Source organism: Anabrus simplex, chromosome 3 (assembly GCF_040414725.1).
Source record: "Anabrus simplex isolate iqAnaSimp1 chromosome 3, ASM4041472v1, whole genome shotgun sequence".
Classification (NCBI taxonomy): Eukaryota; Metazoa; Arthropoda; class Insecta; order Orthoptera; family Tettigoniidae; genus Anabrus; species Anabrus simplex.
In genome coordinates, this window is record NC_090267.1 from 247,736,463 (window position 1) to 247,754,850 (window position 18,388).

Here is an 18,388-nt window from a genome sequence, read left to right on the forward strand (position 1 = left end):
TTTGATTTTTGGTAATGAGACAAAGTCTGTCAAAGTGCTTTGGCACTGCCGGTAGCTCCAAGTAGCCTACGCAGTGCCCTCAAATGAGACACTTTTGCCATAAATTATTTTCTTAAAAACGAATGGCCTTTGAGGGAAGCAGTTGGAAATAAAAAAAAAAAAACCTATATATTTGATCATGTGCTAGTTATGTGGTAATATCAGAATTCTCATGCATTTCCTGTCTGGCATATGAGTTACAATTAATGGAAAATTAAAAATATGTTTCATTCTATCATCTCTCTTGTCCCTACTGGATAAGAAAATTAGAGTACCCTTTCAAAAAAAAATTGAGCTGAGCTTGAAATCCATTACTAAATAAAATGTAACTAACATAATTGGTTTTCCACTTCAAATGAGGAAAAATATTTGCCATAAATTGTTTTCTTGAAAACGAATTGGAATAGGAAGAGTCTGAATGTTTTACATCTCTTTGTGTAGGTGGAGCCTATATGCCACTTGAGGTTTCCTACCCTGAGAGTTTGCTGCAGTCTGTACTGAAGGATGCTGAACCTTTGGCTGTTTGTACCAAGACTCAGTATTATAATCGAATGCATGGTGTACTGGAAAGTGACAACATTCTCATCATAGAAGGTGACTGGATGAATGAGCTTCAAGATAACTGTAAATATCCACCCATAACTGAGCCAGTAGAAGTGGGTCTTGATGATATGGCCTACACTGTTTATTCATCTGGAACCACAGGCAAGCCTAAAGGTAAGGTATTGCAGATGCACAGCTGTGATAATCTTGATCCAGTTAAGACATTCAAATTGTCTACGGTTCCCAGAGAGATTTTAGTCCGACTCGTTGGCTGAATGGTCAGCGTACTGGCCTTCAGTTCAGAGGGTCCCGGGTTCGATTCCCAGCCGGGTCGGGGATTTTAACCTTAATTGGTTAATTCCATTGGCCCGGGGGCTGGGTGTTTGTGCTGTCCCCAACATCCCTGCAACTCACACACCACACATAACACTATCCTCCATCACAATAACACGCAGTTACCTACACATGGCAGATGCCGCCCACCCTCATCGGAGGGTCTGCCTTACAAGGGCTGCACTCGGCTAGAAATAGCCACACGAAATTATTATTTAGAGATATTTTAAAAAATACAGAAACTGGTCACTAAAGGTAATACTGTATTTTAAAAAAAGGAATAGACAAATGAAAATGTAACTTTATAATTTTAAATATCAGTCTCTTATACTCTGGATAGCACAACAAATTATAGAGAATTTATCATATGAATGAAATAGATCATCTTGATACCTACACGATTGACGTAATAGATGTCAAATCTAATATGAAATATTTATGGAATAGAATTTATTTTGCTAGTTATTTAACATCGCACTAACACATCAGAAGATTTTCAGTGACGCAAGGATGGGAAAGGGCCAGGATTGGGAAGGTTGAGGCCATGGCCTTAATTAAGGTACAGCCCCAGCATTTGTCTGTTGTGAAAATGAGAAACCCTGGAAAAACCATCTTCAGGACAGCTGACAGTTGGATTCAAACCCACCATCTCCCGAATGCAAGCTCGCAGCTATGTGACCCTAACTTATTTTGAAGCTCCATAGTTTCAGTCCATTTCCATTAATAACTTGATTGAGAATGGAGTTGAAGCACTTACAATTAACACTTGTGTGTTTGTTTGTCCACATATACATTTTTTTATCATATAACTTACATATTATTTTTAGATGTGCAATCCATCAACTGGAAACACAGGTTGTGGTAACACATGTGATATTAAAGACATCGCTCACTTTAGCAGTTGTACTATCACAACACACTCATCAATTTCTTTTGTAGCAGTGTGCTGGATGATGTCAGTCTTTCAACTATACCATGTTTGATATTACAAACTGCACCACACAGAAATGGAAACAGTTTTTAAAGAATCAGTTAAATTACACTTCCTCTTTGTCTATTTCAAAATTCAATTTAATCCAGCATGTACTGGAAAAATGATAAAAGGTTAACAGCAATATTCAGTTATTAATACTTACTTGCAACAAGTAGCAACCTCATTTCACTCGGAGAAGTGTCTTCATCATCTTCATCATTGTACAGTTCCAGTTTCCCGGGTACTGTTAATGAGCCTCTTCCTGTCCATATACAACTTGTCATGGAGAACATTCTTTTTGTGCACTTCATTTCAATGCATATATATTTCATCTAGTTTAATTAGATTGTAACAAGACCAGCAAGTCCAAGAACATTCTTAAAGCTCCATGTGTTTCATATTATTATATGTGTTTCATGTCGATGTGTACATTTTCAACCAGTGCATATGTATATAATTTTTCATTAGTTTTTTATTTCATCTGATTCACATATTTTCAAATTGATTGTAACAAGACCGACAGTCTGCTCCATGTTCTACAAACACACCACAGTGTTTTAAACCCAGAACCAAGATCTTTCTTGAAGTACAAAATGTTCCATGTCATTGTGAGCATAATTTGTCACTATGTTTTACAACTCATTGATATGTTTTTAGACAATCGCCATTATGTGTATAATTTTATTATGATGTCTTATGGCAACCAATCGAGATTTATGTAGGCAACCCTAATAATGATTGTTATCAGATTTCCCTTGTTTTGATATTGAACAAGAACTGATGATGACTCCAAGGGAGTCGAAACCCGTCTTCACTTAATAAATTTAATATATTTTACAATGTGTTGAGTGGTGGAACATCCCTCAAACTCTATTATATTAGTTATACGTCAACATGGAAATGAAAATCATAACCTTTTATAGTCCACAACCATTCGTTTCTTGTGATTAGCATTCGATGTAACAAGAATTTGCACCCTCCAAGGCGACACACTCTTTTCAATTATGCCATCAGTCACAAATTAGAGATTTCAGCTTCTATCAATTTGTTTTTGTTGTCTTCCTGAGAATGTTTGTAATATTTTAGAGTGATAGGATGACAGTCCTGAGTGAGATTAGAGAATAATGACACAGGTGGTGTAGAAAGTGTGACATGTCTGCAGACATAAAGGGGTTCTTTGAGGTCCTCGAAAAACAACTTCAATCAAAGAATGAAGTTCAGTGTGATATCAGCACAGAGGTCATCCATGATAAATAGCAAGATGTCACCATAAATATGTACACCAGGCGAGTTGGCCATGCGGTAGGGGCACATAACTGTGAGCTTGCATCTGGGAGATTGTGAGTTGGAGCCCCACTGTTGGCAGCCTTGAAGATTTTTCCCATGGTTTCCCATTTTCGTACCAAGCTCATGCTGGGGCTGTACCTTAATTAAGGCCACAGCTGTTTCCTTCCCACTCCTAGGCCTTTCCCATCGCATCATAAGACCTATCTGTGCCGGTGCAACGTAAAGCAACTTCAGTGCAGTGCAGTAAAGAGATGCCTCATACATGAAAATCAAGAACCAATGACACTATTGATATCTGTGCATTTGCATGTGTCCTTTCAGATTTGTTTACAAGGTAGCTGTTAATGAAGTTAGTGGTACTTCCTGTGTCATTGAGGGTCTTAGCCAGAACTCCATTACTAGTTATTCAGATTTATTTAAAGAAGTCACTGAAGCCCCACAGAAAGTTTAACTAGAAGTAATCCAGGTATTCATATGTTTATTTGTTTCTTGCTAATTTCACATATAGCAGCAGCTACAGTATCATAAACTTTCCTTTTAGACTGACATACTTCAGCAAAGTGTCCTCTTTTTTGTAAGTATTACAAGTAGTATTTAAAGCAAGACAGTCACTTTTCATATGATCATTGAAACTGCAGATGAAACATTTGTTTTGTCTTTGCGCGATGGCAAGCATGTTATCATCAGAAAGTGATTCATCAGATTTCTTACCTTCCTCTTGTATGTTACCATACCTGAAGCTGTACTGGCTGATGACATATTGATGTATCCTTATTCTTCAAATTGTCTGAAGGCTATATCTAAAGCCATTGCTTGAGAAAATGCTTCATCTAATTTTAATGTTTTCTAAAAGGTGTTGTTTAATTTAAGAGGATAATTGGATATAATTGCGTCGTAAATGTATTCATTTGCATTTTGATCTGTTGATACTGCTTTAAAATTGCAATCTTTCCCCAATAGTTTTCATGCCTGTAAATTGTCATCTACAGATTTGTGCTGCTGTTATAGTCTTGTATCTAGACAGTGTCTAGCATAGATTTAATTTTTCAGTTTTACAAATATGACTTCAAAGCTGGCAATAGCCATAGTATAGCTGTCACAGTCACCAATAAAAGAATAAACTTTAGGAGAGATGTGATTTATTAACAGCTGAGGCTTTATATCTACCATTGAGTTGTTCTCCCAAATTAGGTGTCAAGAAATTGGTAAAAGTTTTCTTCCAGTACGTATATCAATATTGTTATTTTATCAGAGAGTGCCAAAGATCTGGAGAAATTGCTGAATGGTAAGGACAGAGTATTGATTGATTGGTCGGTCGGTCGAAATAAGTGCAAAACAAAAGTAATGGAGTGCAGATGAACAAAGTCGGGTGATGCAGGAAATATCAGATTTGTAAATGAAGTCTTGAAGGAAGTATATGAGTATTGTTTACCCAAGTAACAAATAACTAATGATGGTAGAAGTAAGGAGGGCATAAAATGCAGACTAGCACAAGCAAGGAAGGTCTTTCTTAAGAAAAGAAATTTGTTCACCTTGAACATTGATATAAGAATTAGAAAGATGTTTCTGAAGACTTTCGTCTGGAGTGTGACATAGTATGGTGTTACAGAAGAATGCTGAAGGTGAGATGGGTAGATAGAATCACAAATGAAGAGATACTGCATCAAATTGGTGAGAGAAGTTTGATTTGGCTAAATTTGACCAGAAGAAGAGATAGAATGATAGGACACATCTTAAGACACCCAGGTCTTGTATGCTGGTTTTTGAGGGAAGTGTAGATTGTAAGAACAGGAGGGGTAGACCAAGGTACAAATATGACAAGCAGATTAGAGCAGATGTCGGATGTAGTAGTTGTGTAGAAATGAAAAGGTTAGCACAGGATATGGTGTTATGGAGAATTGCATCAAACCAGTCTATGGACTGATGAATTAAACATGTGCATTTCTGTGAAGAGGATTGCAATGCAAGATCCAAATCTAATAATTCTGGATGGAAAAACCCCATATTCCTTTCTTTTATCTGAAAATAAAATAAAATTAATTGTTTTCATTTTGCTACTTTATAGGGCTGATGACCTAGATTTTAGGCCCCATTAAATACCAAGCATCAACACAACTTTATAATATATATGTTAAATAAATTGTAATGAAGTCACTAGTTAGACCAACAATTGGTTTTATTTAACTTATAAATTCTAGGTGCTATATACACATAAACAAAACTAAAGACTCGATTCATGCTATACCTATGTTATTAACAAATGGATTTTACAATCATACTCATTACATCAACATTGCTTATGGAATAAAAGTTGTAATTCAAGACTTACATGATATTTTTAAGATATGTCAGTTCAGATCTCTTTGAAAACATACGCTGACTGACAGAGTAAATTCAACACCAAGAAGGAGTGGTCAGAACTTTATGCCAATTGCAGGGTAGACTGACGTCACTGAGGTTTGCTCATGATGTGAAATGCGCCGCTGTGCTGCGCACGTAGCGAACGATAAATGGGACATGGCGTTGGCGAATGGCCCACTTCGTACCGTGTTTTCTCAGCCGACAGTCATTGTAGAACGTGTTGTCGTGTGCCACAGGACACGTGTATAGCTAAGAATGCCAGGCCGCCGTCAACGGAGGCATTTCCAGCAGACAGACACTTTACGAGGGGTATGGTGATCGGGCTGAGAAGGGCAGGTTGGTCGCTTCGTCAAATTGCAGCCGATACCCATAGGGATGTGTCCACAGTGCAGCGCCTGTGGCGAAGATGGTTGGCGCAGGGACATGTGGCACGTGCGAGGGGTCCAGGCGCAGCCCGAGTGACGTCAGCGCGCGAGGATCGGCGCATCCGCCGCCAAGCGGTGGCAGCCCCGCACGCCACATCAACCGCCATTCTTCAGCATGTGCAAGACACCCTGGCTGTTCCAATATCGACCAGAACAATTTCCCGTCGATTGGTTGAAGGAGGCCTGCACTCCTGGCGTCCGCTCAGAAGACTACCATTGACTCCACAGCATAGACGTGCACGCCTGGCATGGTGCCAGGCTAGAGCGACTTGGATGAGGGAATGGCAGAACGTCGTGTTCTCCGATGAGTCACGCTTCTGTTCTGTCAGTGATAGTCACCGCAGACGAGTGCGGCGTTGGCGTGGAGAAAGGTCAAATCCGGCAGTAACTGTGGAGCGCCCTACCGCTAGCCAACGCGGCATCATGGTTTGGGGCGCTATTGCGTATGATTCCACGTCACCTCTAGTGCGTATTCAAGGCACGTTAAATGCCCACCGCTACGTGCAGCATGTGCTGCGGCCGGTGGCACTCCCGTACCTTCAGGGGCTGCCCAATGCTCTGTTTCAGCAGGATAATGCCCGCCCACACACTGCTCGCATCTCCCAACAGGCTCTACGAGGTGTACAGATGCTTCCGTGGCCAACGTACTCTCCGGATCTCTCACCAATCGAACACGTGTGGGATTTCATTGGACGCCGTTTGCAAACTCTGCCCCAGCCTCGTACGGACGACCAACTGTGGCAAATGGTTGACAGAGAATGGAGAACCATCCCTCAGGACACCATCCGCACTCTTATTGACTCTGTACCTCGACGTGTTTCTGCGTGCATTGCCGCTCGCGGTGGTCCTACATCCTACTGAGTCGATGCCGTGCGCATTGTGTAACCTGCATATCGGTTTGAAATAAACGTCAATTATTCGTCCGTGCCGTCTCTGTTTTTTCCCCAACTTTCATCCCTTTCAAACCACTCCTCCTTGGTGTTGCATTGTCACTGTCAGTCAGTGTATGACATATGTGGTACTAGCATGATCTATCTTAAGGAATGAAATTAGGCCCATTTTTTTTAAATGACATCAATACATTTTCTCTATCAGATTGCTACTTATAGTCACAAATGGGGTCATATAATATAAAAGATAAATTTCACATAAGAGAAAGCTGCTTTAAATCAGTAGGAAGCAGATTGTGATTAGATTGTTGTGATTAGATTGAATCTGTCATACCTCTGTGGTAACTACCTGCTTTTCCTACTTGAACTTGTATTACTTCATCAAGAGAAAGAAGTTATAATCTTTCTTTAGCTTCAGAGAAACAACCAGACCATTTAAATGTCCTCTACCTCTAGCATTTTTTAGTTGTGTCAATTGTGGGGTATTGTAAGACCATTGTGATACATGATTTTTATGTTGTAAATGAATTTCTATCTTGTACAAAATCAATGCACTGTGTTAATAGTTTGTATTTATAGAAGATAAACTACTGCTTTTCTCTCTATGTGTATTAGGTATCCAGTGCCCACACCGAGGAGCAGTTTTCTCCTACCACTGGCGCCATGTGGCACATCCATATCAACCAGATGAACGTGAGGCTTGCAACGTATTTTTTGTCTGGGAGATGTTACGCCCACTTATTAAAGGTATTTCATATTGCTTGGTAATATTCATTTTTGTATATCCTCTAAATCATTATACAACAAAGCAAAGTCATCTCTGTACAGACCATGCAGTCCCTTGGAGGATTGGAAGTTAAAGGCTTCCACTATCTGTAACTTCAGCACTTGGTGGGGTAGAACGGTTACCTTTATCCCCAGCAACCTTTGCCCCAGGAATTAACCTGGTACTCATTTTTGGTGGAGGTAGAATTAACCTCAGGGCCATGTGCACCTCTGGAATTGGAAATCTTGTTTCTTGAATTTTTTTAGAATCACCATATTGAGCCATCCCCTGGATGCCTCAATGTGTAAAATGATAACACTGTGGACCTATCTATTTAATAATATGCAAGGAGCTGGGTATGAAGTAAGAGAGTCTGTTAAACACTGAATTTGGCAAGGCGCACCTAGTATTTTTCCAGGAAGCAGCGAGCTGTTCAAATTCAAAGCGAGTAGTTGGCTTGGTAACTACGCATGCTGACCCCACTCCAACTTTCAAATTCAACCGATTCGAGCCTGGGGAGGTTATATTTGAACGATGGGAACCCTGCAACAGTAATTCAGGTTGACTAACTTTGTCTTCACTGGACTGGGATCTCAGTATTTACATAGCAAATTTCGCCACCAACCTAGGATTCCACAGGTCCAAACTAAATAACACTTGCATATATATTTATCATTCACTCCGGTGTGAAAACAATGACTACTTGTGCACTCTCATAGTAATTTCATTTGAATGTAAAGTTGTTGGGCCAAGCTAGAGCCCGTTAACCGGCCGCCCTCAATCTTAGGCTGGGATTCATCTGCCACCACAAAGGGACTGTGAGTTTATTTAAACACCTGTGGTGGGGGAAGCGGCCCCATTCTCCAGAAGTGTTTTGTGTGAACTGCATGTTGTGCACAAGTAGTGAAAGTTCTTTGTATTGACTAAAAGCGGTTACCCGCTAGGTGCGCGTTGGTACTTAATATATTGTTTACTCAAGCAGAACTTTCACAGAATAATTCTTATATCCTAATATTGTTTCAAATACATTGAAAGACCAAGTTCGGTTTGGTATCATGGATGTAATAACTTTATAAATCCGAGATTAATGATAGCTCGAGACCCACGGGTGAGATAAATATACATTTTGAATAGTGACCAGTATCTCACACCGGTACGCGATCGCGAGTTATATATATGAATCGTGTGCGTTCCGCTTATTCCATAGCCGCTAAGAAAACTAATGTTGATTGGTCCTAGACCCTTGATCTAATGACGCCCAAGTCAACCTTCACTCACCCTTTGCATGATGAGCTAAGCAGCTGTGACAATGCGGACATGGGATCCGTGATGAATGGCAGCTAATTGCAAAAGATAAGTATGATAATCTATTATAAGCATATTCCCGAAAGGCTAATACATTAGGTTAGGGAATTTTTCAATATGTTTAGTATAGTTAAATGTCAGCCACTTTGGCTGGAGTTTTGTTTAAAATCAGTTAATGTTAAATGTTTGGCTGAGGCTGGTGTGCATGAATTAGCCCAGGCTATTTGTATATATATATATATATATTATGAGTTAGATGGGATAGAGGAAAAACACTAGGAGTAACGTAGATCTTTGATTTGCTTGTGTAGTGTATTCTGAGTTTTTTCATGTCATGTTTCCTATAGATATTTGGGTAAAAGTCCCAAGCAGGCTAGACGTCTTCTGCATTGGTAATATTTACGTCAGTTTATAGTATAAATTTAGTCAGGTTTCTTTCTATGCATGCAGAATGTATTATTTCAGCTACTACGAGAGCTGCAGTGACAATGTGTCCATTGTTGGGACATGAGAGGCTTATTTAATTTAGCAAGAAGGCGAGTCCGGGAACTATCATGGGATTGAACCAAAGATACGTAAAATGAAAGGCTGGAAATGCCAGAGGGATGATTTTGGGGCCAAGTGTATGTGATTAGGCAAGATATGCCATTTTATTGATGGGAGCCATGTCTGTATATGTGTTAATTAGTCAGCTGTAGAGTTGCCAAGAATGCAACGGCTGAGCGAGGAATGTGAATGGACATTTGTTTACCTCCTGGGAGAGGTGTATTGCGGGTGCTGCCCTGCCTCATTGTGTGAAGTTCCATAGATATTGAATGTGTCCAACTGACAGCCGAAGTGCTGCATTCCCCTCATGGTGAAAGAAAGTGAAAGGATGATCCCGTTATGCTTCCCAGACTAGGCACTCCCTTGCCTGTCAAATTTGTTTGATTCTACTACAGCTGATCGACTGAAGCACGGAGAGATGTGAGACCATTTGTGTCTGCTTGCAGACGCATACCAACGTAGCCTGCTGACGTTGGGTTCAATCCTCGGTAATTCTTTTTTATTCATGTATTGAATATATGTATTTTTTTTTTCTCACAGGTGTGATCTCATTGTGTGTGTTGTGTTGTGAGCGTTTCTTTGTGATTTTATGTCCTGTATTATTTAACTTGGGTTTGTCAGCTCGTTAGCTGAATTTTATTGATAACCAGTTCTGCCTGGTATATGTTTGTATAAGCACGGGCTCATAGTAGATTCAGTGTTAATTTTAAGATAGAGTAGGGAACCTCCTTATGCTAAAGTGTTTTATTTATTTGTATCCGCATTAGCTGGAATGTAAATATAGTGTTATAGTTCTTGTACCAATGTATTAGTATTCCCGGTTCATCCCATAAACAATTTCTACGTCGATGCCTACGGGCAAATATGGATTTCAGTACTTATCTGGCGCAATTAAAATTAATATGTAACTCAGATCAACATTTCCCATGTAAATAGACGATGTAAGTTTATTTGATTTTCCGGGTCGTTGCCCACATTTGTTTAGTTTTTTTAATTCACTGTCAAGTGTTTCTTGTATGCGTATATCGCGAGTTTACAACCGTTTTGAGGTCGAGTTGTTTTATTTTAATCTCGGTATTCAAATTAGAATGGACCAATTTTGTATTTTTTTTTTTATTTTTTTTTTATTTTTTTTTTTTATAAATAAATCCATTCTACTCCTTATTTTATGTTCTCATTTCAAGATATGCCTCCATTTATCCTGTTATTATACTCTTTAGTATAAGAATACTTAGAATTTGTTTTGCCCATTTTTCGAACATTACTGCACGCTTTACCAATCCCCTGAGTTAGCCGGATCGAAAGACAGGAAATGGTGCAGTATAGCTGATGATGGTGATGATGATGAAGATGATATTCTTCTTCTTCTTCATTGTTAGGGCCACTAAGGACCACAATATCTCAACTGTTTGTCTTCTTGTGGGCCCACCAGGTTTCCATCTCTTCAGAGTGTGCTTTCTTCCATGCATCAGAATGGACATGCTTCAGTCAATTTCTTTTTGATGAACCTGTCTAAATTTTTGATTGAATTGTGCGAGAAAATTATTATTATTATTATTATTATTATTATTATTATTATTGTTATTATTATTATTATTATTATTATTATTATTATTATTATTATTATTATTTCATGTTTCTCTAAAAGCATGTGATCCCTTAATCTTCGACTTCTTGATGTATTTAATGTTACTGTTTCAGGAGTAACAATGTACATCATTCCCGATGATGTGATTTATGATCCACCAAGACTGGTCGCCTTCTTGAAGCAGCATAAGATCACTCGAATGATGTTCACTCCATCTTTACTGCAGGCCATCCTAGACTTCAAAGGACTAGATATAGAAAAGGCATTCAAGTCTATGAGGTACTCCAACAATCAATCAACAATTGGAAGCTTTAGACACTAGAAGATGGCATAAAACAATAAAGCATTTATTGTCCCAATACAGGCCTACAATAATATATTATTTAGCATATGATGCTTACATGACAACCAGCAGACAGACAGACAGGCAGGCAGGCAGGCAGGCAGGCAGGCAGGCAGGCAGGCAGGCAGGCAGGCAGGCAGGCAGGCAGACAATAGAAACACAAACAGAAGTAGGCTACACATATATAGACAGAATTAAATTAGCTCACATATATATGTATGCAGAGAAAAGCTATACCTTGAAATATACAACATTTATACACAACATTATTGGCTAAGTAATGGTAGAGCTAATATAATAAAAATAAGAATAGTACAGTATAGACTGTGAAAATTTTAAAATAGAAATGAGTAGATTTGTAACGAAATCATTCAATATCCAGCAAAATGCTTGTGGGCTCTTATCATCATGTGTATTCTTTGAGAAAAATTCAGAGATTGGAAATGCAGATGATATAGCAACAAAATATTTATTTGCAGAATTAAACAAAAAGTGAATGAAAATTCAACTTTGTTAACTTGCAATTCAAGAAACTATACCTAGTAAAAAGGGTTTGCTAGGAAATGAAACTCACTGCAGGTAGCAAGAGGAGATGGAACAGCTTGCGATAAGCAAGGGGCCAGTTCCCCACAAACTTCACTCATCAACCAGAACAATAATAAATGCATATCATAATAATGAATTATTTAATTACAAATGAAAATTTAAGGGGGCACCAACACCTTTGACTGACCAAAAATGCAATTTCTCAATTTATTTTTTCATTTAAAATTGATCTTTCCTTTTTATAACAGTGCAATTTTTAAAATATCTTCAATACTTTCAAAGTTATGACTAAAAACATGAAGCCCTGTCACCCAAGCTAGCCCTTTATTGGTAAGTTTGTTGCTTGTTTCCCCGCAACTTTTGTGTTTCAGAATCGTTTCTAAGATATTAAGATAAAATATTTTGCATGCATGTATATTTCGTAGAGAAGAAGAATTTATACTAGAATTATTGAGACCGGGCGAGTTGGCCGTGCGCATAGAGGCGCGCGGCTGTGAGCTTGCATCCGGGAGATAGTAGGTTCGAATCCCACTATCGGCAGCCCTGAAAATGGTTTTCCGTGGTTTCCCATTTTCACACCAGGCAAATGCTGGGGCTGTACCATAATTAAGGCCACGGCCGCTTCCTTCCAACTCCTAGGCCTCTCCTATCCCATCGTCGCCATAAGACCTATCTGTGTCGGTGCGACGTAAAGCCCCTAGCAAAAAAAAAAGGAATTATTGAGCTGTCTTCATAGGTTACATTTTTTTTAAATTTCAAATGAAAATTCATGAAAAAATTGACTATTTGAAAATTACTTCATGAAAAAAAATATTTGTACTTGATGGACTTCACTGGTTCTTGTATATGTTGTAGCTATAACATTATTATCATAATAAAAAATTAATCATGGAAAAATATTCACGTGTTTGGAAATTATCGGGAAACAGCAAAGTAGTGACCCTGATACACCACCATTTTGAATAATTAATTATACATAATGGCATAGGTTTATATGATTTCTATATATGTTGAGATATTATTAAGGAATAATGTGTTTGTCTTACTAAGTTTCCTTTTAGTATTAATTTTTATTGCTATGAGAAAAAAGTTTAATACACCCCATTTTTCTATGTTCAAAGGTATAGGTCCCTCTTAAATAATATAAAATGATGTAATTCATTAATTTACCTGACGCGGACACTTTGGATCGAACTGAGCATTTAGAAGGGGAGAGAAGAAGAATTAGTGCATTGTTGTAGGAATAAGACTAAAGACTAAGCAACAGTCTTGCTCTCTTTCTTGCTATATGATATGTTATTAGTTAAGTCTGCTCAAGCAGATTATATTGCTATGAGCATTTACGTTGATTTTTTGACTTTGTAATGTTATTTTACATTCCTTATCGTTCATAGGTGGAAACTTATGAGAATGTGATGAAAATGAAGAATAGGTTTTGTTTTCATTCAAAATTTTACTCCCATTTGGTGTGCTTTACAGGAAGCTTGAACATGGAAAGCTGTTTTAAAATCTCATCTGCCATTCACAGGCCTTTCACACTGGAATACCTTCAACAATGGTAGCTGAGTTGTACTTCCTGGCAAATGCCCTTTAATACTCTGATCAATATTAAATAAATAAAATTATTTTCTTTCTTTCTTCATAGACAAATTTGGTTTTGTGGTGAAGTGGTTACTACCATACTGAAAGATCGTTTTGCCAAGCTCTTCCCAAATATCCAGATGATGAACCTGTATAGTATTTCAGAATGTCATGATATTGCTTGTGCAGGTGAGTAGGACTTTTTTCAGATAATTATCGGTATACTGTTCAGTGTTACAATCTTGTGAACTTGGGAACAATGATTTCAATCTCGGTCTGCAGTGCACTTGTAAGTTCCGCATACACCACCTACACTCATGTCACAATACTGAACACAGGACCAATTGCAGAAAACTTTATAAAAAAGTAAACTTGGGTTATATTAATGTTACAATGGTACACCAGAAACTACTAGAAGGTGAGAGAAGATAATGTAGACCAGAAAAGGTAATGCACAGAAAGAAATTGGTCTTTACAAATTTTAATGAAATTACTGTATGCAGGGAGTTCTTTGGGGGAAGCCCATATCTGAACTGTCTTGCAATGTCACTCTCCTCTGTGAGATTGAATTGTAGTTGCTCTTGTTATTAATCTTGTGCCTCATCTATCAGGTGCCAAAGTGTCATGCATGAAGCTGCACAATAGAATTAAAAATTAAACTGTCACTGGCAAAAGTACATCACCATGCACCTTTCTCATATGACCAAATAGTAAACAGTATTGAGAGAATGGTTTGACTGTCACAAAAACCACTATGAATGATAAAAGTCCCAGTGCACACAACAGGGGACTCTTGGTAAACATTCATCCACAAAATGTTGCCATAAAAGGACATCAGGGAAAGTGTTGCCTGTTGTAATTTGAGACATGCCGTACTGGGAAAATCCACCAACCCAACATGAAATGGTCAGGAGGGGGAATATTTCTCCTTCCACCATGTACATAATCATCCTTAACTGTCTCGGTCTGCAGTGCACTTGTAAGTTGAGCATACACACCTACACTCTTGTCACGATACTGAACACAGGACCAGTTGCAGAAAACTTTATTTAAAAAAAAAACTCCTGTCCTCATCCTGAGGTGGTGCAGCTCTTTTCAGGCACACCCCCAATGGAGGTGAGCTGCATGTACAATTTTAACCACATAACAGTTCTCCTGCTATTCTTAAGTTTCTGGCAGTACCGGAAATCAAACCCAGGCCCCCGAGGACGGCAGCCAGTAACACTAACCGTTGCGCTATGGAGGCAGACAGAAAACTTTATGAAAGACACCTAGCAAGGTCAAAATGGAAGACTGTGGTTGCAGTGGATGAAATGTACATATATCTGATTGCATGTTGTCAGAGCCTTTGTCAATTACATACCATGACAAAATGCCAAGAGGTGCAGCATCTTTGATTTGCCCCTGCAGGATACTTTTCCAAGGGTCTTCATGGTTGCTACCATATTCGGTTATGCAGGGAAGTTGCTGATGTATACGGTGGACAGAAATGTGAAAGTGAATGCTGTCTACTATCAAGCATCCTTTATGATTGCCATCTACTAAACAGACATCCCTTGTTTGTACAAAAATGATACTCCACAGGTATGCATTCACAACATTTAGGTATCAAGTCATACTGCCTGAACATCCCTTCGCTTTTATCAACAGGTGGAGCAGGATACATGTATTCATGTATTCATGTATTCCATTTGAGGACATTGTGGTGAAAGGCCCTAATGCCAGTCATATGGATTTCTCTGCATTTGGTCTCTTGAAAAGATATCTGAAGCATTACTGTCCACATATCCTTGCTGGTCTTTGGAAATCCTTTATGAGGGATGGGATAGGATTCCCAAGTCCCTTCTCCAGTGCAGTTTACTACAGTACAAACTACAGTGTAAGGCAATAATCCACAATGTTGATGGTCTGAAAGAATGCAACTGCTGGCAGCAGCATGGAATTTCATGAGATAGGAAAACTTTCAAATTTGTCTTATATATTCTGCAACCTTCTGTATATTTCTGACGTGAGCCCCTTTAAAGCTTGTAGTTAGTTTATCCCATACGTATATAAGAAAAATTGAGAAAACTTTATCCTGGCATAGTTGGTTGAGATTTATTGCTGTAGATTTTAAGAAATGTTGGAGTGCCTGAATTTTGCCATGAAAATGTGTTTCTTAATGTACCACTAAATCTAATGACATACTCTGTAGCTTTCCCTGCATTTAAGCACTCTTAAACACATATATTTAAATTGGACTTCAGAAATGAAAATAACATCCATGTGCTGGCCACATAACTTACTATGTATCAATCCAGTTGTGAGCCATTTATAAGGAAATTAAAAAATGGATAGGTCAACAAAGATGAGCATGATGTGTCTTCTTATTAAGGTGCAAAATTTGTAGAATCAGGTAGCACATATAATTACTACCATAAAGAACAAAAGGCTGGGCTGAGGGACTAATAGATGTTCAAGTGCTTGCTCTTTGAGCCCAAGTTGGCTGGTTCAATTCCATCTCAGTCTAGAAGTATTTAAATTTGATAGATTTGCCAACATATAAATGATCTAGCGTGGAACAAAATTCTGGCTCATTTACGAGTATGTCTCCAAAAACCAATAATATTATGACACAAAGGAGCGCACGTCAAGTATTGAAGTATAAGGCATGAATTTTCTTCTGTGACTTGTGATTTATTTTTAAAAAGTACCCTCTTCTCTGTCATATTTGAGTTAATTAGCATGCTACAAGATAAGTGATAGATATTTCATGTTGCATATCTTTGATACACTTTATTTTATGAAACAGAATGTCAAAATTGTTATAACTCATTTTCTTAAAAGATCTTTTAAATTCAATATTAAACAAATAATGTGTGATATGTATTGTTTATGTCTGTTGTCTAGATTTATCAGAAGTATCAGGACCTGAACCTCGTAAGTTCTGCCCTGTTGGCAAGCTGCTACCAGGGGTACACATTATAATCCTGGATGATGATCAAAATATCCAACCTGTAGGAGCACCAGGAGAGGTAAGAATCATGTTAACAAAGCTTAAGATAAGTGCAGTATCTGTTTGCTGAAGGTCTGTAGTATTGTTTATCATATCTAAAGTCCAGTTAAAGATGAAAGAATTATCATAGTCAATACATAGGCTCTTGAAGAAGGAAGATGCATGATCAGTCAAAGGTTTTAAAGAATAGACAATAAGTAGATCCAAGATATTGACATTTATTGGCTGGTATATTAGGAATGAAGTACTAGAAACAGGAATGGTACCTTCTTGGAATAAAAATGGGTAAAAGTGGGAAGATATGTACATCTAGTAGAATGACAAAGTGAGAACAGCATAAAAACATTAAGAGAAGACATAGTTGCTTAGACAAGCAGTTGGAGTGATGCTTGCTGACTGAAAACTTATGATGTTCAAGAGAAAATGCAGCTAGAAATTAAGACTAAAATCTAAGAAGGGACTCGTTTGGCTATGTCACATTTCAAGAGGGGAAAATAGCAGTCTTCTCAGAAAGTTCGGGGTGAGCAGAGTGTTATCATCTTTAGAAGAAGAGACAAGCCAAATGTAACCCTATCAAGAAAAATTACGACTGATTTGAGAGATATGAAACTCTCACAGGCAGAAGCCTTGAAATGGAAACAACATTTTTACCATATTGGCATCCTGGTATAGGGACAAGGCATGGAAAAAGTAAATAATCATATTGCTTAACAAACAATGTAGCTGAAAGGACCGCAACAACATCACGATGTTTTAAACGTTTATTTATTTCGTAAAGGGCACCTGAGCCATGGCTCATATAGGTGCAATACATATCTGATATACATGTAGCAGAATTAGGAGATAACACAGAATCTTAAATGTTTTACATGAGAATAAACGTAAAGTGAGTTAAACTCATTATAGAGGTACGATGCATATAATGTACTGGCCTACATATTACATAGTCAAGATATCTCAGATGTTCATAGCATGTTATGTAAATATTTTACAAGTTTCTGCTTAAATACAGTAAATGAAGCAGCCTGTCGAATATGTTCAGCAAGTGTGTTATACACATGCTGAGTAGTACCATACAGATTTGTTGCTATATTTAGTTGAGTTAATTAATTCAGTGTGAATTTTATTGATACCTCTTGTATTGTATGAATGTATGTCAGAATTTGTCACACATAAAGTATTGGAGTGAGCCATATTATTTATCAGTTTATAGACCATCACAGCTGAAGCTTCCTGACGTAAAGCCTTAAGTGGAATAACATCACAGTGTTTGTATAGCTGTTGTATTATGAGAAAAATCAAACCAAGACTTTGCATTTAATTTCTGTATTCTTTAAGAAGGAAGTTTGCAGACCAAATTATCTTTACATCACTCTGTTTACAGGCCAAGAGTCAACTCAGATTTTGCTCCAAATTATAAGTACAAAATGGAGATAACAAATCTTAAAGTATGGTAGTGAAAATGATTGTTATTTTGAACTGGTGGAAACTCTGGTGGGAGGAAAGGCTTGTTGTAAAGACCAGATGAACGATAAGGTAGGAATGAACATGTTGAATGAAACTGTGCCTCTGGACCAGTTTAAGTACTAGAATGGTGATGGTAATAATTGTTTTAAGAGGAAGTACAACTGGGCAACCATCCTCTATTAACACTAATTAGAAAGAAAATGGAAGAGGTCCAACACTTTGAAGAATAAAGGTATCAGCAAAAGAAAGGGAAGGGCATGAAAATGAAAGAAATCTTAGGCCTTTAAAACTTAATACCATTGGAGTCATAAAGGAACAATAGTTGACCAAGAGAGGTCAGGTAGGAAGAACGAAGGTGAGGAGCCTGACAAGTAAGTGGAAGTAATGCCAGACTTAGCTA

At 38.0% G+C, this 18,388-nt stretch overlaps 1 protein-coding gene across 5 annotated transcripts in view; it reads left to right on the plus strand.

Annotated features, from left to right (window-relative positions):
- Window positions 1–18,388, plus strand: part of LOC136866203 (uncharacterized) — an 873,476-nt gene that overhangs the window by 638,078 nt on the left and 217,010 nt on the right. For all 5 annotated transcript variants that reach the window (XR_011017926.1, XM_067142959.2, XM_067142960.2 and 2 more), the window contains 5 exons: window positions 481–756; window positions 7,467–7,598; window positions 11,170–11,335; window positions 13,591–13,715; window positions 16,416–16,540. Coding sequence is in view for 4 of the 5 variants with exons in the window: in XM_067142959.2 (XP_066999060.2) it covers window positions 481–756; window positions 7,467–7,598; window positions 11,170–11,335; window positions 13,591–13,715; window positions 16,416–16,540 (824 nt within the window). In the remaining variant the exon portion in view is untranslated. The remainder of the gene's footprint in view (window positions 1–480; window positions 757–7,466; window positions 7,599–11,169; window positions 11,336–13,590; window positions 13,716–16,415; window positions 16,541–18,388) is intronic.